The sequence below is a fragment of the Rhinolophus sinicus genome, linkage group LG02, assembly GCF_036562045.2.
Source record: "Rhinolophus sinicus isolate RSC01 linkage group LG02, ASM3656204v1, whole genome shotgun sequence".
Taxonomy (NCBI): domain Eukaryota; kingdom Metazoa; phylum Chordata; class Mammalia; order Chiroptera; family Rhinolophidae; genus Rhinolophus; species Rhinolophus sinicus.
The window spans coordinates 70,653,726-70,681,387 of record NC_133752.1 but is presented as its reverse complement, the minus strand read 5'-3'; the positions used below and the strand labels follow the sequence as shown (position 1 = coordinate 70,681,387).

Below are 27,662 nucleotides of genomic sequence, written 5' to 3'. Positions count from 1 at the left end.
GCTTCGTGACTGGGGCTCAGCGGCCGCTGCAGCTCTGAAGCCAGGAGCGCGGCGGGCCGGGGCACAGAATCCCTGAGCTCGAGGTCGTCGCCACCACCCCGAACCGCGGAGGGTGTAGAGGCGGTGGGAAGGGAAGCGGCCTGCTCAGTGTGCGTGTGGGTGTGGTGGGGCAGGGAGCTGGACCGTGTCAGTGCGGAAACACCCCGGCGAAAGTGGCACAGCAGTGGTCTCGGCTGCGCTGTCGGGACCCGGAATTTGAACGGTCGACTGAAGAGGGAGCAAGCCAGCGGGTAAGATTCGCGGGGCTGCTGCGCCCTCTAGTGGGCCCCCCGAGGCGGTCCGGCTTTACGCCAGCCTCCCGCGGTCCGCGCTGCGGCCGCCGCGTCGGAGCGCCCCGCTGAGACCCAAAGGAGCCCAGAAAGACTAATCGGGTCACCTCTCCCCTTTCTGGAGGACTCGAATAGACCCTTCTCAGGCACTGGGTGGGTCCGGCAGGCGCTGGGTGGGTGGGAGGGCGTAGAGGTCCCTGGGTTTGAGGATGAAGGTGGGGCGTCATAGTAATTAAATGTGGGAAAAGCGGAGGTTACAGGGTCCTGGGCGCTCTTGGGGGTGTAGTAGGCGACTTTTGTTTTCCATTTCCTCGCTAGTTCTCCTGCCGCGCAAGCGGCCTGTGGCTGTTTGTTTTACGACCCCGCGTTATTGTGCAATGGGAACAGTCGTTTCCAATCAGCCTGCGATTCTCGGTTGCGCGGCCGTCGCGGCCCCCACCGGGCGGGTTTACGAGGGGTGACAACGGCGTGCGAACAGATTGGGCAGCTCCGGGCTGGCAATGGCGTCGCGACCCCCACCCAGCGCGGCCCAGGTGGTCTCCCTCCCCCAGTGGGCGGAAACTCCGAGGTAAAGAAAGCATTGGCTAAACAAAACCCTGAATCTCCCAGCCTCCTCTCGAGTGGCTTTTCCTGCTGAGCTTTAGCGGCCTGGGATGACAGAGTCATTTACCTGGCTCCCGAGGCCCAGCTGCCCCCGCTCGCAGTGATGATGGTGATGTTGTCTGCCCACCGAATTCTGGGGCCCTGCGGAGAGTTAACACATTTTCAACAGCAGTTTCCGTATTCTTGCTTCTATGCTGCGGGCTTTGAACGGAGGTCACCACGAAACCTAACAGTACAACCCCAAAAAGGAAGAGATTGGAAGTTAAGATTTGGGACATTTTAGCCCAGAAGTTGCAGAGGTGTCTGGCGTCCCCCGGAGCCCCTTGACCCAAGTCCTTGACCAACACTGCCATCTGCTGGTCACACTTAAGAACTGCATTGACCCTCTGAGGGGATGGGCTTCGAGGAGATTATGAGCAAGTCGTGGCATCAGGAAGATGCATTTTTGGCTGGGTAGGACCAAGTGAAAAATGATGACTGCTTATCTTTTCTTATTATAAAGCTGCAAGAATCACTGGGCGGACAGCATTTATCTTGTGGACCTTTACCTAGTTTTTTGCCTTAGTTGTTAATCTTTGACGCTTATGTCATGAGCAAAGTGCTGACCTACCACATCTGATTATCAGCAGAATTTGCGTTTCCCTTTATGAGTGAAGCCCTTGTGTCGGGGGCTTGGTGATCTCAAGCTCTAGTGTACTACTACAAGCACAAACTGCTGCAACTAAGAAAATCCCATTAAGGGTCACACCAATGTGGGGACAATCAAAAGGAAGTGTCATGTTAGTCTCCTGGGATTAGTGCAGGGAGAGCAGAAAGGTTTATGAGCTCAAACTGTCCCATAAAATGCTCCCCTGTAAAAATATTCCAGCCCGCACCCATCACTGGAATGTTTAATGGAGCTCAGGGAGATCAAAACAACAAAACAGGCTCTGGAGGAGTATAGATCCATGTCAACACACCCTCTGTGAAGTTGTTACCAGCGTAGACTGGTGGATTGCCTGGGCTGAAGTTAGGAGACTGAGTAGAACATTGGTGGTGGTGGTGGGGGAGACAGGATATGGAATTTTCACAGTTAGAATTAACTTAGGAGAGCTGAAATTAACTAAACCTCGGAAATCTGACTCTTGAAGTCGTCAGTGGCTTTTGGGACTGTGAGAGAGTCTCCTGTGGCCTTTAATCATGCCAGGGTGGGGTGAAATTCAATATTCGGTGGCTCTGCAGTGGGTGCATTGTGCAGTTGGTGACCGGGAAGCTAGCTCTGTGGCTTTATGAGAATAATGCTTACTTCTGAAAATAGGGCCCTTGCATTGCTTGCTCTCTGTTTACTCTCTAGCTTAGCATGTTGTCTTTGGTTATAGGCTTACACTCAATGGCTATTCACTTCTGTTTGCGGAGACAAGATGGCAACCCGTTAAAAGAGAAAGAGTCATGATTGCAAACAGACTTGTTTCTCTGTTTATGGGACTATGTATTGGTGCAACTGAAAGTAGTCTTGATAGCTACACCAGGCCGGGGCTGACTCTGAGTTCAGAGCAGCTTCTCCATCAGGCAGATGGTGCAGGGCAAGTCACACGTGCTCTGGGGCCTGACTTCCTCAGGAAGAAGTTGAAGCAGGCGCTCTGATGTCCCCTTATCTAAAACATTTGAGGAGTCTGCAGAAAAAGAGTTAAAATGGAAATCAATAGCTGTCTTTTTCAAAGCACTTTCAATTAAAGTATACAACTTAATTTTTACAATAATGTAGTAAACGTATGTATTTTTACATAGCAAGTCAGGTGTGATTAGTCCTGGTTTATAGAAGAGAGTGAGGTTCAGAGATGAAGTGTCAGATAGGGGATCGGAGCCTAGTCCAATAGGATTTCCATCATATCTTCTGAGAGAAGAAATGAGAAGGACAGGAGAATGGGCAGGGGTGAGGGGGTCGGGTGGGGGTGGAAGTGTAGGGAGGATCACAGGCCACTTACCTGAAATTGAATGTGGCAGAGATCTCTTTTCTTGTTTGTTTCTCTAACTTGTTGCAAAAGTTTTGGAGTTGTGATTATAGAGGATTGAGACAGAAGTCCAACGCATAATTGGCATAGAGAAATGATTCTGATTTTTTTAAAAGAGCTTTGGTTGAAATTTATTGTTCCTCCATGCATAGTAATTTGTTCTTGCTGACTCATAAGGTGCCATGTTTCTCTGACATTGTAATGTCAGTTACTTATATTTACACATCTGATTTTTGGATGAGCTTCGGGAGATGATGGGCTACTGATTAAGAAGGAGAGCTTATTCCTAGAGTAGAAAAGCGCTGGAAATAGCAAGACTCCTAGAGAGTGTCACGACAGGAACAGGAGGCAGGGAAGGAAGCCTCCATCCTCCCCAGTCGGTTGTTTTCTAATCATCACCTCCTGGGAGGGCAAACACTCTGCAATTACTGGCAAGTAAATTTTCTGAGTTATGGATTAGTAATGACATGAAACTTCACAAATCTGCCTGGATTTCTAGCCAGGGGACCACTCTGATCAGAGAAGGGAGTTTGAAATCTTAAGCAACACATGTTGGTTCTCAGTATTCACATCATTATGGCTCGCTCCTGAGGCATTGCCCACTTTGTATGTTAGTAAGTATCCTACCTGGCAGAGGGTCCACCATATCTGGACACACAGAAGGAAATCTGGTGGGGCCTGACCAGGGCAAACCATCGCTCAGAGCCCGCCCTGTAAAAAATCAGCAAGCCTCTCTCTTAAGCTGGGGAATGCTTTAAAGATGCATCGTTGGCAAGCTCTGCTAAAGAAATACAGGATATAAATGTGATAAAACCCAAGACAGCAAGCTGGCTCTGGAGGGCTCCTTTGAAGTTCGCTAAGTGGATTATCAGTGGGAGGCTGATATTTATATGTACAAACACACGAGCCCTTACTGCTAATTGAGGTAAATCAGGCTGGCCATCATGGCTGTGGGGCCCGCTGTGCCTGTCATCGCAGCAGCGTGGAAACCCTGCTTCCCCTGGCACATGCCAGGATCCTGAGAAGCCATCAGCCAGCCAGCCAGCGTTGTGCAAATTGCATTTGGGTTCAGAGTACTGCAATTGTGTTTCTCTCACTGTGGTGAGCAGAGAGGAGAAGCAGGGCCCCAATTTGCATTAGGAAATATTTGGGGTGGGGGGCAGGAGGAGACATACAAGACTGAAACAGCGACCTTCTCTTAAGAGAGACCCATGTGGTGGATTGGAGAGAGCACAGCTTTTGCATCACACAGACTTTGTGTTAGATTGCTGGATTTGTCACCAAACCATTCTGAGTCTCAACTGCCACTTCTTAAAATCGAATATGTCACAGGATTATTATTAGCAAACACAGCACACACGTGAAAACTTTGGTTTAGTCAATATTGCTTTCTCATTCCTGCCTTGGAGAAAACAATGATTATTTTTTTCTGTCCAACTCACCCCCGTCTCCATTTCTAGCATTTCATCTTTTTTCCTTCTCCCTTTTCCTGGTAGAATTCAATGAAGCAGAAGTCTGATTTCTGCAAGTAGATCATCTTGCCACGTTAAAGCAAAAATGCATGCTCAGGCACCACCAAAAACTACTAGGCTATTATCTATTGGATCCTGTCCAAACAAACAAAAAACAAAAAAGCCCTCCACAACAAATCCAAAACAAACAACTAGAGGTAAACAAACATACATTGAAGTTTTTCTTTTTTGTTTTGTTTTTTAGACAGTTTATTCAGGAATCGTGTACACACAGTTTCCAAAGTCAGTGATGAAACAAATTCAGTCCCATGATGTCATTCCATTGCATGAGTTGGGTCTCAAGCCACTCAGGGATCCACTGTATCCCAGATCTCTTCAGTAGAAACTTGGGTGCTCAGTGGGCCCAACAACTGCAAGCCCATTTAGAGTTCTTCTTTTATTGCTTTCAGGAAGACCACTTTGTGGGTGACTTCATGTGGGAGGTACAGGGGGAGATAAAGTGAGTGGGGGTACACATGAAAAGAAAGATCAAGAAAAGGGGTCTTTTCAGAGAGTTGACCAGAATAGACTCTTCGGTGCTTTTATCTCAGGGCAATATAACATGGGCCCCTCTTTAATTTTTTTGTTCCTTAATTTTCCCCTTCCTTCCTTCCTGCCTGCCTGCCTTTCCACTGCTTTCCCTGCTTGTGTCTCATGGACATTCAATTTCAGTCTCTCTCTCCACTTCTCTTACTTTCCCCAGATTTTGTTGCAGGAAATCAGAGTCCAGAACTTGGTTTCTGCAGGTACTACTATTATCTTAACATGAAAATGAATCATCAGTCTCCATTGAATTTTATGCTGTGGTCTATTACATCCCGTGAGGCAACAGAAATTTGGTCACACTTCTCCCTCCCATTTCCTGTCCCTTCACTTTCTTTACTGCCCCTCCCTCCATGCCTGTGCCTAGGGCTTTCGAGCCTTCCTTATCTGCACTGTGAGTGTTGCATGTTGTAGGAGATGCGGGCTGGGTTTGAGCCTAGTGCGGCCTCTGGCCTTCGTATCACAAAGTGACATTATCCTCTAAGTGACATTGGTTAGTGGGATTTTCAAAAACCCTAGGTCTGAATGGCTCTTAAAGAATGAGGTTATTTGTTCCAGCCAAGCATCTTTTCCAAAGGTTTTAGAGGATATGACCTTCATGTACTTTCTGTAGTGAAACAAAGCCAGTGACAACCCATTCCGAGTGAAAACAGCTCAAGTTTGGAAGTTGAGTAAATACATATGTTTACGTCTTTGTTTTCCATGTTCTTAATTGAAATGGTTTAAAAGGAACAATTCTCCTGTGCTCTTGGACACATTCCAAGACAATAAAGCGAGACATTGTGGAATTTGAAAACTGCATGTAATCAAAAAGGGTTTCAGCTTCAGATAGCTGGGAGCCCTGTCAGGTTATTTGATTCTTAGGCATGGTGTTGTTTTAATTGTGAATCTTCAACTGGGACGTTTTTGATTAAAATGATGCTATTGACTTTTTCCATGGCTCAAAGCATAAAGAAAACTAGGGTCATGGGTTATTTCTAATGGCTAACACTGTTTCTGTTTGACTTTTGACTTTTACAGTTTTCCAGAGCTATGGGGACTTCCCGTCTGGCACTCCTGGTCTTAGGCTGTCTCCTTGCAGGTATGGATCCCAGTCTTCTCCAAGTTCATTATCCTGGGGGTGAAGAGAAGCCGAAAATTATAGACATTATCTAGAGTGACCACAACCTGTCAGTTCCCTTTGCACTAATTCCATCTCAATAAGAATGTTCTCCAGGGGCAATTTCAGTATATGTCAAACATAGCATTGAAACGTTGTTAGGATTAATAGTCTAAATTACCCACCACCTTCTTCCTTTTTCTAGACATGGGTTTCCAACAGGGGTGGATAAGAGAAATTCAAGGATGTTCCAAAAAAAGGAAAATTCTTGTCCAGAAAATCATGTCTATCTTAAGTGGAAGATGTTTAAATTGCTGGAAACTCTTAGAGCCACCTTTTGAGTTCTTTGGAAGCGAATAGAATATTTGACTCTTGGGAATCTTACTAACTCTTTTCCACCAGGAGAATGCCATTGGAGCCATTTCTTGAAACATTTGTTGGCCTTTTCTTATTTATCATCCAGATGTTTATGCATTGCAGGTGTTTACCGTGAAACTGATGTTTTTCTAGTCTGGGAGTGAACGTAGGCCTATTAGTGTCTTTAGGTCTTATCTATATGGATACGGGGGAATTGAGCAAGATTGGTGGTTTAGTAGTTCTAAGCGCCACTAATTATACAGCATCTGCAGGATGATAGGTGACCCTGAGATGCTCACAACTTCATCTGAACAAGCTGCAGGAATCATAGTGGGCACATATTGCAGATGGCTGGGATCCCAGCACTGGACTCCAAGGGAGATTAGAGACCATTAATTATCAATTAATTGAGTCATAATATATCTGCTATCAGTTGTATAGACAAGGGATGCCAGACTGAAATTTTAGGTTCTAACATAAACTTTTCACTTTTGGGCTTTACTTGTTCTTATTTTTGAATGAAAATCTACATCCTCCTGCTTTGGTTTCTGGAAGTCATTAGAGAGAAGGCATGTCAGAGTGTTGTAAGAAACAGGAGATGTGTAATTCTGGAGCACAAATCTGCTTTGTGCTTGGATCAGTCAGTCTCCCTGCCCCTGTCCTCCTCGCCTTTTTTACTAAGGGAAACCTCTGCAGGGAATGTGGGCAATAAAGAACCCATATGTGCTTGAGCCTATGCCATCTTGGGATAGTTTATGGTCCCACATAAGAGTCTGAAATATGGAATTGGAATCAGACGTCCTCTATCCATCTGAGTGTTTGGGGGGTGAGCCAGGGGGGCTTGGTGTGGCTATTGAAGCCTTTGGAGCATTTGCTGCTCTCAGCAGATGCGGTGGCTGTTATAATGGGGGGCTTTTCATGGGCATCCAGGCTAACGGATTTTTGTGTAGAGATGGTCATTGTTCATATAAGCAGCTACTGTTGCTTCTCTCGGTTCTCTGGGTGAGACCGTCCCTTCTGGCTGCATCCTATTCAGACCCTGTTTCCTTTTGCAGGGCCGAGCCTAATCCTCTGCCAGCTTTCATTACCCTCCATCCTCCCAAACGAAAATGAAAAGGTTGTGCAGCTGAATTCATCCTTTTCTCTGAGATGCTTTGGGGAGAGTGAAGTGAGCTGGCAGTACCCCATGCCTGACGAGAACCTCAATGTGGAAATCAGAAATGAGGAGAACAACAGTGGCTTTTTTGTGACGGTGCTGGAAGTGGTCAATGCCTCGGCGGCCCACACGGGACTGTACACTTGCTATTACAATCACACGCAGACAGAAGAAAACGAGATTGAAGGCAGGCGTATTTACATCTATGTGCCAGGTGAGCTGAATGGGTCCCCTGGACCAACATTGTTGTTGTCATAACTCTCCTGTGTACTGTATTGGAGATTTTAAAAAACAGAATAGTAATACATGTTTATTGCAAAAAATTAGAGAGATTGAGAACACACAAAAGTAAGTCAAGATCATTTGTAATGTCATTATCAAGAAATATTCACTGTTAATATTTTGGAACTATATTGTCTTGAAAATCATTTGTATTGTGGCATATCCTGTCTTGGTGTTATGCGAGAAAACCTGAAATGCACTCATTTCTATTCAGTTCAGTTAAGTCCTACAAATATTTACTGTGCATTTTCTGTGTGTCAGGCATTGTGCTAAGTGTTGGGGACACAAATTAATTAGGTAGGCCTAATTGCTTATAGTTCAATAGTTTACAGATAACTAGGCTATTTTTCAAATTCAATAAAACCCATATCTACTCTTGATGAATTGGAAGGGATTTTTTTTTCTTTTTAATTAAAAATCGGGGCACATCCCATAGTAATGATGTTATCTTTTGTCCTCTGAGAAGCAGATGCCAAGATAGGAGTACGATGGGATTAATTATGCGAGGGTTTTATTAGGGGAGAGGCCGATGAGAGAAAATGGGGAGGGATCTAGCCGAGGCTGGGCGAGCTGTCTGACTGCATGCCAAGTGGGACCTTGAGTGAAGGAGAGAAGGAAGGGAGGTGGGGTAGGTGAGACCTACACGTCTAAGGAACTTCCGGGAGTGCTCCAGCCTAAAGAACCCCAGTTCAACACAGTTACTGGCTGTTAAACGGGCCCTGGGGGGAGTGGCCTTGCATGGCCCCTGCAGTTGGAGGGATGTCGGGCTTTCTCAGAGAAGCCGCCCTGATGGATTAGGCTGCGACATGAGCTGATCACCAGGGATAGGAATTTTCAAAAGCGTTTCCTAATTTAAACATTATGAATATTTTTGTCTTGTTTTGAACCAATTTGGTTATTTTATTGTCCATTTTTTTGTTTTTAGTAGTTGTTTAATTTTTTATTTTAATTCCTGGCTACTATTTATATGTATCATCAGTATTTTTTATCAGGGCATAGGGCATTCGGCATTGTTCATACTTTAAAATCACCTTCTAGCTATTACGATGACTAATGTCAATGGTGTGACAGCTTCTGGACATATGTGTGAAGGTAAATTTCATTCCTAATAAGATTAATGCCAATGGGATAATTTTTTTGCTTATATGTGTGAAAGTGAAATAAATGCCTAATCAGCCTGCCTTTCTGTTTTAAACCACAGACCCAGATGTAGCCTTCGTCCCTCTAGGAATGACAGATTACTTAGTCATCGTGGAAGATGATGATTCTGCCATCATACCTTGTCGCACGACTGATCCTGATACTCCGGTGACCTTACTGAGCAGTGATGGGGTGGTACTTGCCTCCTATGACAGCAGACAGGGCTTTAACGGAACCTTCACTGTTGGGCCCTATATCTGTGAGGCCACTGTCAGAGGGAAGAAGTTCCAGACCATTCCATTTAATGTTTATGCCTTAAAAGGTACGTAGACCTTCTCCCTCCTTTAAATAAGAGTTACTTACAGGCAAAATAATCAGATGCATATAGGATTTAAAAAAAAAATCATAGTCCCTGGTGATGGATGGAGGTCCTGGATTCTGATTTGGGGATTTAGGACCCCACCTTTCCCATACAATGTTAGGCTGTCCTCTGTGGCTATAATAATAGGAAGCTTAGCCTTATGGAAGGTAAAAGCTTTCTTACCCCTGTAAGATTTCGTGTTTCATCAGTTCAAAATACTGTAAGGAATTCTTTGATTGTATAAGCCTCTTACTGTTTTACTCACATTCCTGACTACAGAGGCCCTAAAAACAAACACATATGGGGGTGGCGGGGAGAGGGGTTGGACGCCTAGGTTAATTTTAGTAACCAAAAAAACAGGATTTTGAATTTTGAGAAAGTCTTGTAGTTGCAGACTTCATCCCTTTGATGTGAGTAGTTAATGAGGGTGGGAGAGTATAATACGTGTTCGGGTCAACGATCTATTGAACAGTCACTTGTAGGTATGGCAGCAGCAAGCGTATGCCATTTCATTCTTATCAAGGGCTTGTTGTATGCCAGGCACTGGGCTAGGTTCTGGGAAAGTGCTGAGAATAAAACTGGGGAGCAGAGTAGGAAAGAAGAGGAGAATGAATGATGGGATAGGAGCTTAGTGCCTAGAGGAGTACGGGTCAGTAAAGGTTAGTTGATTAAATGAATAAATACATCAGTAAAGGTGATTGCAAAAGACGATTGCAATTAACCCAAATGTTCAGAAATGTGATGTTCTGTTTAATTGGAATTTATTTTTGCTATTGTTATTATTCTCTGTGTGTGTGTGTGTGTGTGTGTGTACTATTTTGCTTTATAACTACATGGCAAATTATGTATGCCAACTCAAAATCAAGGCTTCTGAAATTCTCAAAATTTTGTCTTGATCAAAGTGGTTTTCCAATTATTTTTTAAAGTTTTCTTGAAAAAAAAACCAAACCGATAATTAGGATCCTAATTATACTATGGATATTTAGGTCCTTGTGTTTGTTCTTTTTTTTCAAATAGCCACATCAGAACTTGATCTAGAAATGGAAGCTCCTCAAACTGTGTATAAGTCTGGGGAAACAATTGCGGTCACCTGCGCCGTGTTTAACAACGAGGTGGTTGATCTTCAGTGGACTTATCCTGGAGAAGTGGTAGGTACTCTCGAGGCTGCTGGTGGCAGGGAGTAGAGCACAGCAGGGCTCCAAAGACCTGTCTCTCAGTTTCTCTAGACCTCAGCTCCCCATCTCTGCAATGAGCACATTTGGCTGCATGACTTTATGGCTCTCTTAGAGCAGCGGGAGAGTTTTGAGATGACAGTAGCTGGATCAGGACGTTCAGTGTGTATCAAGATTGTACACTGAGCCTTCTTGTTCATAAGGAGAAAGAAATAGAAAGGCTCTATAAGCAAACGAATTAGAAAAGCAAAAAAATGAGTGGATTTTGAAATTTGCTAATTGCTGAGACACTTATTGCTTCTTATGTTTTTGGCTCCTGTGCCTTTGGGTTTTGAGGCATTTGATAATGTTGATTGCCCGCCTTCCATTTCTGCTTTGTTGTCTGCCACCTGGGACATGGTTCTGTCTCCTACCTGCCTGGTCTTTTCCTTACATGTCTTACCTTCAGTGAACAGACATCACTTGAATCATTCAGCAAAGGTGTAGTGATGTTTGTTAAATCCCAAGCAGTCTGCTAGAAGCCAGCCCGTGCACAGAAGGAGGAAGCAGGGAGGAGTGGAGATGGAAGTGGGGGAGGGAGACCACTGTGCCATCTCTGGTCACTGGGGACTGACACACTGTTTCATTTATTCTAATGCATTGTGGTAAGTGTGTAAGAGAACTGAGTGTGAAAGGCTGTGATAGTACAGTGAAGAAATGATTAATAGCGCTTAACACAACAGCCTCGGGAAGAACAAAAAACATATATAGACACATATGTATACATAAAAACATATATATACGTATATACACATACATATATGTATATATACATACATATACAAAATATATCTATATATATGTGTGTATATATATATATTCCTCCCCTTCACATATACAAATTCCTGCTTTCTGCTCGTTTTGGCATTTGATAGTTTTGCTGCTGCTCTTCCTTTCTCTCTGGGCATCTGATTAGAAGTTGGGCATTTTCACATATTGCCTTATAAGCCTCATCCATAGTCCAGTATGTAAATATTTTCTCTGAAATATGAAACTATTTGGTTTTTCTGTTGATACTTATTTGCCTTTAATCCTTAAAACATAAAAGTTTTTTCATTTATTAGAGATAGACATTCCCCCCCCAAACCAAAGTAAATGCTAATTTGGCCCCCCAAAATACAAGTATATAATAAATTTTTTTGTCTGATAATAAAAGTAATACAGATTTATTGTTGAAACTTTATAAAATATAGAGAAACAGGAAAAACCACTTCCCAGAGCATCACTGTTAATATTTTAGGGAGATAAATCCTTTAAATACTTTGTATATATAGATAAGTGTTTAATAATTAATAAGTACTTTTAATAATTTAAAAAGTACTTTGTTATGTCCTTTTTCCTTGGGCAATATAGCACAAACACCTTACCATGTCATTAAATATCTTTTTAGAATGTGATTTTCTAAGGAGCTAGCTTAAAAAATTCTTTTTATCGGATTCTATTTTTTAGAGTAGTTTCAGATCGCAGCAAAATCGAGTGGAAGGAACAGAGGTTTCCCATACTCTCCCTGCCCCAACATATGCACAGCCTCCCCCAATATCACCATCCCTGCAGGGTGGTACATGTGTCACAGTTGATGAACTTACACTGTCACATCATTGTCACCCACAGTCCATAGTTTACATGAGTTCACTCCTAGGAACTCGCTTTTAAAGTTGGTTTTCCTCCTCTTCTGCTGTAGAAAGGCAAAGGCATCACGATGCTGGAGGAAATCAAGGTCCCGTCCATCAAATTGGTGTACACTCTGATGGTCCCTGAGGCCACGGTGAAAGATAGTGGAGATTATGAATGTGCTGCTCGCCAGGCCACCAAGGAGGTCAAAGAAATGAAGAAAGTCACCATTTCTGTCCATGGTACATTCCGCTTTCTAAAATGTCAGTCGTCCATGCTTCTCGGGACCCACTGTGCGGTAATCATTATTTAACGGAAACTCTTCCCTGTACAGAGAAAGGGTTCATTGAAATCAAACCCAACTTCAGCCAGTTGGAAGCTGTCAACCTGCACGAGGTGAAACATTTCGTGGTGGACGTACAGGCCTACCCCCCTCCCAGGGTATCCTGGCTGAAAGACAACCTGACTCTGATTGAAAACCTCACTGAGATTACAACCGACATAGAAAAGATTCAGGAAATAAGGTAAAGAAACTGCCTTCCCAAGCACACCTGTTCTTTTTCTTTGTGTCTCTAGATCGACCGATGTTTGTGCATGTCCTACAATCCAAACCAGGAATCAATCCAGAAAATCTAGCAATCTGAGTTAGGAGATACTTAAAATCAAGTACCTTCTGATAACATTACAATGTGTTAATAGTATTTGGTAAGTATTTAAGGATAAAATAAGAAGAAGGTAGAACTAAAAAACTCTGCCTCCAATAAAAGATAGGTTCCTGGATCCAGTGAGGGGTGGAAGAAAGAAAATAAAATTGGACCCACTTGGATCGAATATATTCCTTGATGTTCATCATTCATATTGCAAGTAGACAGGTATGGTGACTTCAGTTGTAAGACAATTATCACATAAACTGACATGAAGCAAATCGTCACTGACTAAATTTGAAACACATTTGCCCCAGTGATGTCTGCACAGGAAATCAGAGTAGAGTCTGGTTAGGAGAAAACGTACAATAAAGAATCTGGGTAGCTAGCTGTCCTCTGATGAGAATGGTAGACTGTTCTCATGTCTTAACTGGTGGTGGCGTTTTGGGTAAGTCACCCCTCAGCCTCAGTTTCCTCATCGATAATGCAGGATAAATAATACCTGTGTCCTTCAAGACAAGGAATTGGATCAGATGATATTTGAGGTCCTTTGCAGTTTTAAGCTCTGATTAGAATCCAGGAGCAGAAGGTACATCTTGAAGGGCCCAGCTAATTCAGCTCTACATCCTTCTCAGAAACCATCCCAGAGAGACAAAAGTCAGTCCTCTCCTTCAAGCCACCAGGGAAGAGGAGACAGAACCTCTTTTATCAGCTAACTTAACCTCAAGATTTGCTCTCTTCTTTCTGAACTTAAATTCCACGTGTAATTGAGAAGCAGCATCTGAGAAAATGAACTTTTATGACCTCTGTGGATGGCAGTGGAAAAAGAAGTGGAATACTGAATCTGGAAGGCTTTCTCACGAAGCGAAATGAAAGTGCACGAAGAGTGGGAAGTGCTGAGTTTTCCACTAGGCTGTGGCCAGGAGGACTAGGGAAATCCTGGCACAGCCAACACTTCAAACACTTGTACTAGCGCTATCTGCAAGCGATAATCAATCCAAGACAAAGCTCCCCAGCTGAGTGGTTCAGGAAAGCTTCCTGTTAAAGTGGGTCGAGAGTTCCTTCAGCACATATTCTTCTAGTTCCCATTAAGGGCCAGAGAACACACGGATGCACGGGATGGATGGGGTTTCTGGCTTCCTGGAGCTCGGAAGTAGTGGATCCACCAGCTTTCTTGGCTGACCAAGTGTAGAAAATGAAGGACAGAAGATCATGTAATAATCAGTAGTCAGATGTGCCTAAGGGTTCTCTCTGTCTAAGGAAATCCAGTGCTGGAGCATGTCCAATATGGTGCAGCAGAGGGAAAACCAGCCCCGCATGCTCTCCTCACAGGTCCTAGTGACTGGCAACTGGGGCTAGAAGATTCTACAGGTTTTGCAGGTTACTTTGGAGCCTATGAAATGCTTTCACACATACAGTTTTACTTAATTCTCTAAATAATCGATACTAATCATATAATTATTCTATGCTATATGTAAGGTAATTGAGACAGGGAGAATTTCAGTAATGCCCAAGGTCTGCTCACTCCATGGCCAGTGCTTTTCTCCACTCGAGTTGCTTTTCCATCCTCTGATTTTTTTTTTTTTTTATAAAGAAGGACAATCAAATGGGCAAATACTATATTGATGCACATACACACAAGTACACATACACAGACACGCACACACACACACACACACACACACACACACTGGGCCAAATGTCATTTATAATATGTGCAAGAACTCTTTGAAGGAAACTTCCCTTTAATAAAATATGAAGAAATATATTTTTTTAATTTATTTTTTTTGAATAGGTGATAGAATCTTGTGTTTTAAAAACATTCAAACATAATGAAGGTGCATTGTAAGAAGCCTCATTCCATTTCTGTCCCCATCTGCCTAGTAATCCCCTCCTCCCCACCCACGGGGAAACATTTTTATTAGTTTCATTAGGTTCTTATGAAACCTTCCAGCATTTTTTAAAACAAATACAAGTAAAAATGTTATATCTGGGTGACCTCTCCATATCAATATGTGGAGAGTGCCTCATTCTTCCAATGGTGTTCCATTGTTCAGCTGAACTACCTAAAGGATAGATATTTAGGGGAAGCAAGTAATTTTTCAAAAGGTGAAAATCAAGTGTTTTTTTTGTTTTAAAAAAGGAAAGTTGGTGAGATGCATTTATTCCCATTCAGAAGTCAGGCCTTATCAGAGCTTATTCCTCTTGGAGCCACACAAGCCATTGCTCATCTCAAACTGTCTGGCCTTCTGCTTATGAAATAAGTGCCTACAACTCAGACCTTCAACATGTAGAAAGTGTGTGGAAAATTCCAGAAAAGGAATGACCTGGATAAGAAAAAAAGATGTTTTTATTTTTTACAAAAATAAAATTTAAATTGAACACAGTAATTGCTGAAGCGATTGGCATTTTATTTGGCTGCTACTTGCTGAAACTAAGTCCTTTTCTTTTAAGGTATCGAAGCAAACTAAAGCTGATCCGGGCTAAGGAAGAAGACAGTGGCCATTACACTATTGTAGTTCAAAATGAAGACGACGTGAAGAGCTATACTTTTGAACTCTTAACTCAAGGTACGTAAGGGCCGTCTAAAGACAATGCTTGCCTCAGTGAGTGAGTGTCTCCTGAGGAGAGCCTGCTCCTTTTCTCCCAGGTTGTGGAGGGGAAAGCATCACTTTTACAGCAGAAGCAGGGACTGCAGATGTTACATGTCAGGGATAGCTTTGTTGGACTTGAGAATTCACACAATTCTGGGAGGTTTCTCTGCTCTGGAACAGTCTGACTGGGAATTCCTAAGCTCCCACAGCGTCCTTATCACCCACTTCTCAATCTGGCACCTACAGTTCTGGGAAGAGTGAAATGATGCGTTTTGGTCCAGATGACCTTAGATGGTTCCAGAGAGTTTTGGCCTTTTTGCTTAGCCTCCTTGTAGACGTACCGTGGTCCTTACCCGAAAAGAGTGCCGAAGTCTATTTATATTCTGATTCAGCACCTCTTCACTGAGTACCTATCGTGTGCCAGGTATGGTGTTAGGTGGGCTCATTTGAACCTCACAATAAATCTATGATACGAGCATTAGCATATTTTAAAAGTGTTTGATCACAGATTTAAAAAAATATTTTTTAAACCTAATAATAGCCCACAGATGCACTTTGATAAATTCTGCTTTAGATTATACTTGAGCTGAATCCATTAGTTGAATCCCAAGCTATATTAATTTTAAGAGCGTCTTTGCCTTTCAAGCCAAGTAACCACAGGAGCTTTTTGCTTTCCTCACTCCAGATTTAAAACACCATAGGGCACAGATCCCAAGACACCGAAACTGTGAAAATGCTCTTAACCAAGTGGGTCTGTGGCAAACTGGGACGTTATTTTGTACACAACTGATTCCAGCCTCCACTTGGGCAATTACTTGATTTGTACATTTGAATGCCCTGTGGGCAAGTTCTAAGCTCATAGTATTCACTTTGTAGTTCCCAGAAGTTCCGGCTCACAAACCATTCAATTCTGATTTCTTTCCACTTCTTGCAGTTCCCTCATCTATTCTGGACTTGGTCGATGACCACCATGGCTCTACAGGGGGACAAACTGTGAGATGCACAGCTGAAGGGACACCTCTGCCTGATATTGAGTGGATGATTTGCAAGGATATTAAGAAGTATGGAAACCAAGTGTTCCTTTTTCATTTGTGGTCAGAGTTTTCCTTTCTTGACGCAAAGGACCGCCAATGCATTTTATTTCTTTTGCTGGCCCTTTAGATTCTTATTTGGCCTAAGTCTCATAAACTCCCAGTTAGGGTCCTGAGCATGGACCTTGTGTGTTCGTGCATAGCTGGGAGGAGGAGGTCAGTGGCTTTCATCAGATTCTCAAAGGGTTTGTAATTTGAAAAGAAGATGAGTTTACAGAAGTGCTGCTATAAGGGGATTTTTACTATCTTAGCCCACATTTTCACCTCACGTTTCTTATTTGGCGAACTTTATCTGGTGGCTAGACCGGCATGTGAGCATAAATAAAAACACTGCCCTGTGATTGCTCCCTCCTTTATTCGCCTACCTGCCTTTTGGTGGGAGTTAACTCACCAGCTCCTCCTTCCTGTCCCGTTCCTCAGCCTTTTCAAAAGGGCACAGGAGCGGCATGTTTACACTTCTACTCAGGGTGAGGGGCCGTGTTCAGAAGCCTTGATGCTTCTGGAGGCTGAGACTCCTGCACCTGCCCCCTCCTAGGGTTAAGGGGCCAGATTTGGATCTTGACTGGAGCTAAATCTAGGTTCCATAAATCAGGTATGGGACCACTCCCACCCAAGTGACACCTTAGGGACTCTCACAGTGTGGATGGAGAGAAAGGAGGCTGCCAGGCCCTTTTGAAGGGATACAAATATGGATAGTTAAACATTCTCGAAGTTGAGCTGTTCAGTTTGCTGCTGGGTTCAAGGCTTGGGGTTGGCAGTTACATTTGATTGACCTTGTTTATTTCTGTCTTGCCATCATGAATAGTTAACTTTCAATTATGCACATGTAGGTTATTTTCGATTGGGTGTGTGCAACATGTGTGAATGTTAATATGCTCATAAAATAAGAAAATCAATCTGTAGCACCTCCAAATTGAAGACCAGGTCAGAACCGCTTGCCGTCTTAGATTATTCTCACTGCTCCATTCACCTCCATTACTCCCAATAATTGGCTCTGTATTTATGTCCTTTCTCTCTCCAGATGTAACAATGAGACTTCATGGACAGTTTTGGCCAACAACATCTCAAACATCATCACAGAGGTCCATCCCCGAGACAGGAGTACGGTGGAGGGCCGGGTGACATTCGCCAAAGTGGAGGAGACCATTGCGGTTCGATGTCTGGCTAAGAATCTCCTTGGGACCGAGAACCGAGAGCTGAAGCTGGTGGCTCCCAGTGAGTTGTTCATAAGTCAGACAACTCTAACTCATCAGCCAAACCTTTCTCCCTCAGGTGGAACTTTATATCCCTAATAGGGTCCTATGGGAACGAAGGTCCCAAGGCAGACATTCTGCTCTGAAAGCTCCTACGGTGCCTTCTCAGGGCATCTGTATGGGAATCCTGTCTCTCAGATTCACATACAAAACTGCACCTTGCAGAGGCCCCTCGGCATTTTGCTTGTCTAACAGTATAACTCCCCAGTCTCTTTGAGTGTGGGAATGGAGAGGGGAAGAAGAATTTTCTGCTTTGTTACTCCTTACAACCGTTGAGACAGGTTGAATTCTTTAGAAAAAAATTAATGAAGCTAAAGGCAATGTAAACAAAATGCATCCTTTCAAAATACATTGAACTTAAATTTCTGAACTTAAAGTAGTGTCAGTCTCATTTATCAGTCTTTATATTCCAACTCACATTCTGTCCAGAAGATTAATGTTGGAGCACCTTTAGAGAAAATATTGCATTCCCCTGATTGAATTTTGTTCCTTTCTCTTCTAAGGGAGGAGTGGGGGTAGTCTCATGTGTGCAGATAATTGAGAGATGCTATTGCCCATCCCTACAATGATCCAGGCCCCTCCTGCTTCTCCACCAGCAGTGAGATTTCTGGCCCAGACACAGGCACGCTGCCCTCCTGCTCTTCTGCATGTTCATGCAAACTCTCCATCATGGCTCTCTGTTTCTCCTCCAGCCCTGCGTTCTGAACTCACGGTGGCGGCTGCCGTCCTGGTGCTATTGGTGATTGTGATCATCTCCCTGATTGTCCTGGTTGTCATTTGGAAACAGGTAGGTATTTTTCTCAAAGAACTCAAAATCTTCGATGCCAATAAGAACAAGAAGAATAGCAACCTAGTGCAGTGCTTGGCACAGAGAAGTTGCTTAGTAACTATGTGTTGAGTGAACGTGGGGAATCCTACTATGTCTGGTCACTTTGCTGCTCCAGTTCAGCTTTGGTGCATTCGGACTCTGGTAATTCACCAGTTACCTGTCCTGGTCATTTACAGAAACCGAGGTATGAAATTCGCTGGAGGGTCATCGAGTCAATCAGCCCTGATGGACATGAATATATTTATGTGGACCCGATGCAGCTGCCTTATGACTCGAGATGGGAGTTTCCAAGAGATGGACTAGTGTTGGGTAAGCACCTACTGGGGTGATCTCCCAAGACACCCTTCTGATGTATACAAACTTGACTCTTTACAGGCCTGTGGAGGAATGAGGGATTTGAGTTTGTGCTTAATAAGAGCTAGGCAATAGAAATTGGCTTTCACATTTTTTTTTTTTCTGTCTTGAAAATGAGTTAATTGGATCAGTGCAATTATTTTTTTTTTTTAAATCTCAGTTTATAGAAAATTATGGTTAAAGAAAATTTTATAAAAAGAGAAGAGAATATGAGGAGACCTGCCAAAGATGCCCATCAAAATGGCTTTGCTTTGGAAATGACACAAATTGAAAATGAGATGGTTTTCTGTGACTAGAAAGGAGCAGATGAGAAATGAATGAGGATAACCACACAATATATTTTGATCCAGTATATTCTGAGGATGTATTAGATACTTCTTCAGAATATATATATTTAGAATATAGAATACAAAAATAGAGGTACATTTTTAAAGCAAAATATGTAAGATAATCAAGCCAGTTTATCACAAACTTTTCAAATACTGCAATCTTGGGCTGAGACAAAATACATGAAGCTTTAATCCAGGGGATTTTTTTATTAAGTTCCTTTTTTAAAAAAAAATGTATTAGGGAATATTGGGGAACAGTGTGTTTCTCCAGGGCCCCTCAGCTCCAGGTCTTTGTCCTTCTGTTTTCAATCTTAGTTGCAGGGAGGCACAGCCCACCATCCCAAGCAGGAATTGAACGGGCAACCTTGTTGTTGAGAGTTCACGCTCTAACCAACTGAGCCATCCGGCCACCCCCCAGGGAAATTTTTAAAAATCACATTCTGAATTAATGAAAACAGGACAAAGAAATGAAAGTTAGACCTAGAGGTTGAGTCACCATGAATTTTCTAATGATGTATAATTTGAAGGATGCCAAAGGTAGTTTTTAATTATCCACTTGTCTGATTCCAAAATACAAGTTTAGGTCTTCTTAGCGAGTCACTTAACCTGAAATCAAAGATACACCCTAGGTGCTCCCAATTTAAAATACTTAAACCTGGGAACTAAGCTTCTTCTTTTTCTTTTTTTTTAAATTTATTTTTTAAATTTATTGGGGTGACAATTGTTAGTAAAATTACATAGATTTCAGGTGTACAATTCTGTGTTACATCATCTATAAATCCCATTGTGTGTTCACCACCCAGAGTCAGTTCTCCTTCCATCACCATATATTTGATCCCCCTTACCCTCATCTCCCACCGCCCAACCCCCTTACCCTCTGGTAACCACTAAACTATTGTCTGTGTCTATGAGTTTCGGTTTCTCATTTGTTTGTCTTGTTCTTTTGTTGTTTTTGGTTCATATACCACATATCAGTGAAATCACATGGTTCTCTGCTTTTTCTGTCTGGCTTACTTCACTCAGCATTATACTCTCAAGATCCATCCATGTTGTCACAAATGGAACTAAGCTTCTTTATTACATATTTCCATCCCCTGTTTTACAAAAAGAGACAAGGAGCTGAGGGGAGTTAAAAAGTATTAAAATACGGGGCAAAGGACAACATCCCTAATATGCCAAGGAGCGTACTTAAAATACTCAGAAGCAGGTGAGCAGTCCCTTTCAGAGGATGAGCTCTTTAAGAGTGGGGATGACAGCTTCCATTTCTTTCTATAGCTCCCCACATGCAGCAAAGTGTTGTGTTCCCTGGGCAGCTTTAGTCTGTGTGGTTCCTGGTCTTCCTGACAGACAGCCAAGGGACCAGCCTGAAGTTTACTTCATCATTCATTGGAGTCAGGGGCATTTTGAATACTGAAGTGTTTCCAGTGGATGAGGACTTACTGATGCAAAAGATGCCCCTGTTTGCATATGGATAACAGAAGGGCAAAGAACCAGGGGGTTTGGGCGAGAGCCACAGAAAGCAAGTGCAGTGGAGTCCGTGGTCTGGCCCAGCATGCAAGCTGGTAGAGAGAGTGCTCCCACCCTGGAGGGTTGCACCCTCCTTTCTCCCGTCTGTGTTTTCCTTTCCCTTGCAAATGTTATTTGACAAAAGCAATTATACTAATTTCCTTCCCTGTGGGCTCAGTTCTGGCTTTGACATGATGACTTGGAGGAATCATTATGCTTACTCCGACAGGAAAAGCACCACCCAGCTGTGTACCCACAAGCGCTGGCCGTGGTAAATAAAGCTGATGAGATGCCTGATGTCTGTGTGTGTTAATGGTTCTGGTTGCCCACAGGTCGTATCCTGGGATCTGGTGCGTTTGGGAAAGTCGTTGAAGGAACTGCCTATGGATTAAGCCGGTCCCAACCTGTCATGAAAGTAGCAGTGAAGATGCTTAAACGTAAGTGTTGTCCCCTCCTGGGGATTTTTGAACATGGAGATAGTAAACGAATTGCTCAAAATCACAGAGTCAGTAAATGCCAAATTTAGGACTAAATCTTGGTTCTTTCAACTCCAGGTTTTACGTGTATTTAGACACTTTTGTCAATTAGACTTATTTAGATTGTTTTTGTTTCCTGTATGTTGGAAAATCAAGAGTTGTTATTTGTAGTCACTTATTTTGAACCGTAAAGGTTAAGGATTTGTTATTAGGGTCTAGACCAAGTTACTGTCTTTTTTTTTGGTAGCTTTTAGTAAATACAATAATATCCAATCACAGGATCAGCCATGTTTTTGGCTTTTTCAGGGAAGTGGGTAGCTCAGTTGGACTGATATGTGATTTATTTCTTCAACAGCCACAGCCAGATCCAGTGAAAAACAAGCTCTCATGTCTGAACTGAAAATAATGACTCACCTGGGACCGCATTTAAACATTGTAAACTTACTGGGAGCCTGTACCAAGTCAGGTAGGGCTACTGACCTGGGAGGCAGGGTGTTCATAGAACACCTACCCCTGTGAAAACTGTCATGCCGGGTTTTTTAATTCCCTACTCTGTACCTCCAAATGTGCCAGCGAATATAAATCCCTTGCATGGGATTGACTGGATTCTGTTGAAATGATGAAAGCTCATTGTTTTTGAGCAACATCTCTTGCCAGTGCAACCATAGCAGTTCATGGCTTCTCTGTTCTTCATTTTCATACTCATCTTCTAACCGGTTCTCTCCCCACAGGCCCCATTTACATCATCACTGAGTACTGCTTCTATGGGGATTTGGTCAACTATTTGCATAAGAACAGGGACAGCTTCCTAAGCCGCCACCCAGAGAAGCCAAAGAAAGAGCTGGACATCTTTGGATTGAACCCCACTGACGAAAGCACACGGAGGTGAGTGCAGAGAGAGATGTTGCTGTGAATCATTGTCTTACGAGCCTCACCAACGGAGGGAACCTGCGTCCTGATAGAGGCCATGTCTGTAGATTCCATGCCAGGAGGAGGCAAGACTTAGAGTCCAGCTACCCTGCTCTTTCATCCCATGGCATGGTGCTGATTGATACAGGATAGCTGCAGGTGTTTTGGACCAGGATGTCACGGGGGGAGCCTTGCTGATAGGTTTGAGTGACACAAGAGTTGGAATTGTTCTGGGAGCCATTTTCTTGTTTATACGTGGTCCACTTAAGACTTATCAAAATACAGCACTGGCCAGGGATGCCTCGGTGCTCGATCTTAAGAGAAACTGTCTCAGGATCTGCAAGCTTGAGATACTGGTCCTTGCTGAACCCAGGCCTATAAATCAAGCCAATGATAGTGGTCCCCACTGCAGAAGCCTCCAGTGGCTGCAAAGATCCCTGCAGATACAAAGTTTTGTAACATCAGAAAGTACAATGAGTTCACTTCATGTTGAATTACTCAAAGACACCAAATTGTTGCTACATTTAGTGAGTAGTAGGAATTGTCTGTCTAAGCCACATGGTCACATGGCACAGGTTTGTGACTTGTGAATGGAGAAACAGAATAAAGACAGGCACACACAGAGATGATCTGTGTACCTGCATGGTGGTTGATTAATGCTCAGCTCCCCGACTAGACCACCCCATGGGCAGGGTACAGATTGGTTTTGCTTTTACTCACCCAACACCCCCGTGCCCACCCCACTACCTTGCACACTGTAGGTACCTGCTCTCCAGTGACTGAATGTTGAATTGATCACTCCAGAAGGGGCACCGAGGATAAGGTCTCTTTTTTCTGTTTTTACAGTTATGTTATTTTATCTTTTGAAAACAATGGAGACTACATGGACATGAAGCAAGCTGATACCACACAGTATGTCCCCATGCTGGAAAGGAAGGAGGTTTCTAAATATTCAGACATCCAGAGATCGCTGTATGATCGCCCAGCCTCGTATAAGAAGAAATCTATGTTAGGTAAAACTGTCTGTGCTCACTCTTTGGGTGTTGCGATCTTCCACTGGTGTAACGCGATACTTAAAAACACTCAGAAGAAGGTGAGCAGGCAGGGTAAGAAGAGCTGCCAGGCCACGCAGTCACTAAATGCAGACCTGTACAATCCGGTCTGTGCATGTTTTCATAGCTTTGTGGCCTGTGAATTGAAAAGAAGAAAAAAGAATACAGACAGACCTAATGTAATGAATGTTTCAGACTTTAAATGTAATCATTTTTAAAGAATTGATCTTTCTTTTTGGTGTAAACATGTCTTTTTTTTTTAATGATAATTATTTAAATGATAATTTTTTAAATTATCATTTGTGGTGTGGTGATCATTGATGTTTTTTCTCAATGCCCTTGGCAAAAGTAAAAGTTGGCAATCTTATATGGAGTCCTAATATTATTTTTTTAAATGTAATTATGTAAGTCTGATATCTATGAGTTCAGTAGCCCTTGCTTTTAGCTTGGCTAATATCCAATTTGTGATAGAAACTGGGAAGTGGACAATTTGAGGTTATATTTTCTGACAAGGGTGTTGGGTGTTTCAAATGAATGTTGTTTGAAGGAAGGTCTGTCTGTTTTCAAAGGAGATGCGCATGTGGCAGGGCTGAACTGATGTATAAACTCCAGGGAGCCCAGCCTATGCTTATACCAGATGGACCACCCCACATCTGCTGGGGGGTGGCCCCTCCAGGGTTCTCTTCTAATCACCGGCTTGGAGTGGGGAGGAAGCTGCGAGATGGGTCTGACGTTGACTTGCCCTGTGATCCTGTATTATTGGGTCTGAGCCCTCCCATTGGTTGATGCAAAAAACGTGTTGAGCTGCTATGGAAATGGTTTTGAAAATCACTAATGTGCTCTGAATGCTTTTAGAGTTCTTAAGTGAAAGGTACAATCCATTATACAAAGAATGTGCTCATTTTGCAAAGCTCAGTACACAATAATATTTTCCATTGCTGCAGTTCCAAGATCCATTCATTTCCCGTTGCCAAATGGGTAAGCTTCCAAGCTCTTTTGAAAGATTAGCCAGTGAGGGTTGTCGGAATCAGTGCTTCCTCTTCCCTCTCGTATTGTTAAAAATAGTTTACATTGCTTCCCAGGCTGGACCTGGCTCCAGATGTCAAGGGAACCTGATTCATGCTCAGCCCAGGCCCTGTTGGCAGGCAGACTGCTGCTTTCTGGCCTGCTCCTAGCTGGCTGGAAAAATGTGAATGGCTGCAACTACTCTTCACTTGCCTGAAAAATTTCAAAAAGAACTGAGAACTGCTGGCCTAGATTGCCTCCTTCCTCGAAAACCCTGGGACCCTTCCAAGATGGGGCTAACCAGGGAAAGTGGACAAGTTACAAACAAAGGGAACTAAATGCAAAGTCATGGGCACTGATCTTTAAAATTACTACCTCTAGTCTGAGTGGTGGTTGCTTTTATTCACCAAATAAGCCAAGTACTATGAAGGTGGCTTTAAAAATAAAAATAAAAGCAATTCCTAGAAGCCACTTTTTCAAAGTGTCCGCATGTGTATTCATCATGGAAGATTTTAATGTGTATGTGTGTTTTAGTGGTGGCTGAGGTAATTTGCTAACTAAGGTTGAAAAAAATTTGGGAGGAAAACCACAAAATATGTGAGAACCCATTAGATTGGTTCTGATGATGATATATATATATATATATATATTTTAACCAGATATGCATTTCTGTTAATATATTTGTTTTTAAAAATAGAGCCTTTGCATAGTATTTATTTTTTTACCTTTTAATTTTTACTTAGTTTTTGTTTTACAACATACAGTTATATTATTTTAGTCATTAGCCTTAAATATGTAACATGTATATTTTTAACCAAGTCTGACTTTATTCATATCTTTTAGTCTAGTCCTGAATAAGGCAAGTTATTAACGGATTTTCACTTCTATCTGAAAAACTCATTCCTAAATTCCAAGGTATTTTGTCTAGAACGTGTATAGTTTAGATAACCACCTGTGATGTCTAGAAACTCTCTCAGAAAACATTTTAGATATGTGTTTTGGACAAGCCTCTGCAGCCTGACAAGCAGCCCCACCCTGGGGGAGAGGCACAGTGGGTGATGCTTCACGCTGTCACCAGCACCAACACATTTAATTCCTTCTCTGCAGATTCGGAAGTCAAAAACCTCCTTTCGGATGATAACTCGGAAGGCCTTACTTTGTTGGATTTGTTGAGCTTTACCTATCAAGTTGCCAGAGGAATGGAGTTTTTGGCTTCAAAAAATGTAAGTGTGTTCAAGAAACAGAGACCTCTTTAGACCTAGGCTGCATGTCTGAGTGAGGTGAGCGTGGAAGATAGATCTTGGAGAGGCCAGTAGCAATGGCTGCTTCTCGTTTCCTCTTCCCCAAAGCAGAGTGGGGAGTCCGACACCATCACATGTCTACTTTTCCCTAGAGCTTGCTCACTCTTAAGAGTAGTTGGGATGAAAGCCTGGGGAAGGTGAGCTCTTTATGCCAAGATGGCCTCCCTGAGGTGTGCCAGGTAGCTCCCTGTTTCACCATGAAGTAAGTGTCCAGGCTTGTAGGCGTGAGGCTGTCCAGCAGCAGATGGATTGACCTTGACATTGTTTCTTCCCTTTCTGCGCAGTGTGTCCACCGGGACCTGGCTGCCCGCAATGTCCTCCTGGCACAAGGGAAAATTGTGAAGATCTGTGACTTTGGCCTGGCCAGAGACATCATGCATGATTCAAACTACGTGTCAAAAGGCAGCGTATGTGCTCTCCCCGCTCACTTGGCACGCTCACCCTCCCTCCCTGCATCTCTGTTCCTTCTAGACATTCACATGCCTGTATTTTCCACGTGGAGTCCATGAGACTCATGAACTGGCTCCAGAGGGTCAATATGAACAGCACAGGCTCTGCAGTAGATGCTTGGGTGTGAACACCCACTCCTAATGTGAGATTTGGGGCAACTTACTTGACCATTCTGTATCTCAGTTTATCTGTAGCAGGGAAGTGATGATAGTACCTAACTTTCGTGTTGCCATAGGGGATTAAATCAGTGAGTTCATGTAAAATGTTTAGCGGTGCCTGGCACATATAAGCATCCAGCAAGTGTTAGCTGTTAGTGTGTAAATTGTGCACGCACGTGTACATACATTATTTCCAAGGAGAGCATCTCTTTTATCAAAATTGCAAATGGTGTCTATGATGCCTAAAATGTTAAAACCATTTGATTCATATATCTTTGAGGCACAGTTTTCTTAAAGATAGTCATTCTATCTTACACTTGAACCTTTTTCCCCACCCCTTCTACCTCTAAGCAGATGGAGTCGCTAGGGATACATCTGCCACCTATATATACACTTTCCAGTCACGCCACTGCACTGGCTGTGCGATGCTATATCCACCTAGAGAAGGACCCTGGGCTGCGTCCATGTCTGTATGTTTCATGTACTCTGTGGTGATGACCTGTGGCTTTAGGGACCTTGAATAAATCAATGGACTTGGTGGAGCCGATTTCTCACCTGTTTATAGAGGTTATGAATCTCTGTTATCTCCCCAGCAATCTCAGAGGGCTGCAAGATGCTTATGTGACTGTTGGATTTATCTGCCTCAGATTAGTATTTCTGCTGAAGGTTGCACAGCCTCACAAAAGAGGCTGCAAAATTATCATTATGTCAGGACTCTTTGGAGTAGGAAATGACAATTTATTTCTTAAAGTTAAAAAACGTAATTGGCTTTCAAATCACTGGTTCTGTTCTTAATTATGTTCCTAGGAACACCTGAAAATTGGGGACAGGTCCATTCAGGGTTCACACTTTTTGCATAAAAACCCAGGATTAAATATTTTTGGTTCTTATTTCTTAGGAAGACGTAAGAGGCAATGACCATCCATCATTCACCAAATATTTATTGAGCACTCACTAGGTGCCAGGCACTCTTCTGAGTGCCGGGAGTACAGCAGTGAATGACGCACTCAAGAGACACTTGTGAATGACACAAAAGACACTATTAGTACAAGTTATTATTAGCCCAAAAGAACCCCTTTCTATTTCTGCTGCTGTAGGTTATCAGTGCGTACTCTGGCTTTAATTTCCTGCCTCCTTCCCTGCAGACCTTCCTCCCCGTGAAGTGGATGGCTCCCGAGAGCATCTTCGACAACCTGTACACCACACTGAGTGACGTCTGGTCTTACGGCATTCTGCTCTGGGAGATCTTTTCCCTTGGTATGGGCCTGACACCTCTGCTTGTTTGGGTTGTTCTGGAACAACACTGGAAGGAAAATGCTGTGTTTTTCCAAGCTCCAGGATGTAGTTAGTGTTAAGATACCTGGTGTGAGTCAAGCACACTGCAGCCGATTTACATCATACTTTGTGCACGTACGATGTCTGGTGTGTGCCCATTCAGAATGAGACAGGGATTTTGTGGAGCTACACTCTCACCCCTGACCTCTGCCCCCATCCCTGGCCTTTGCCTCTCCTTTGCC

General features: G+C 43.1%; 1 protein-coding gene across 3 annotated transcripts in view; it reads left to right on the top strand.

The window, feature by feature from the left end:
* PDGFRA (platelet derived growth factor receptor alpha) overlaps positions 1-27,662 on the top strand; it is a 40,513-nt gene that overhangs the window by 3,642 nt on the left and 9,209 nt on the right. For 2 of the 3 annotated variants that reach the window (XM_019740166.2, XM_074324546.1), the window contains exons 2-19: positions 5,998-6,058; positions 7,489-7,803; positions 9,073-9,333; positions 10,390-10,520; positions 12,265-12,436; positions 12,529-12,718; positions 15,293-15,408; positions 16,367-16,493; positions 17,545-17,738; positions 18,469-18,563; positions 18,782-18,914; positions 21,127-21,231; positions 21,626-21,736; positions 22,002-22,155; positions 23,026-23,192; positions 25,344-25,459; positions 25,822-25,944; positions 27,291-27,402. In XM_019740166.2, coding sequence (XP_019595725.1) covers positions 6,010-6,058; positions 7,489-7,803; positions 9,073-9,333; positions 10,390-10,520; positions 12,265-12,436; positions 12,529-12,718; positions 15,293-15,408; positions 16,367-16,493; positions 17,545-17,738; positions 18,469-18,563; positions 18,782-18,914; positions 21,127-21,231; positions 21,626-21,736; positions 22,002-22,155; positions 23,026-23,192; positions 25,344-25,459; positions 25,822-25,944; positions 27,291-27,402 — 2,671 coding nt within the window. In that variant the 5' untranslated portion in view covers positions 5,998-6,009. Of the gene's footprint in view, positions 1-85; positions 291-5,997; positions 6,059-7,488; positions 7,804-9,072; positions 9,334-10,389; positions 10,521-12,264; positions 12,437-12,528; positions 12,719-15,292; positions 15,409-16,366; positions 16,494-17,544; positions 17,739-18,468; positions 18,564-18,781; positions 18,915-21,126; positions 21,232-21,625; positions 21,737-22,001; positions 22,156-23,025; positions 23,193-25,343; positions 25,460-25,821; positions 25,945-27,290; positions 27,403-27,662 lie in introns of those variants that run through there. The other variant, XM_019740168.2, reaches the window with a different exon arrangement.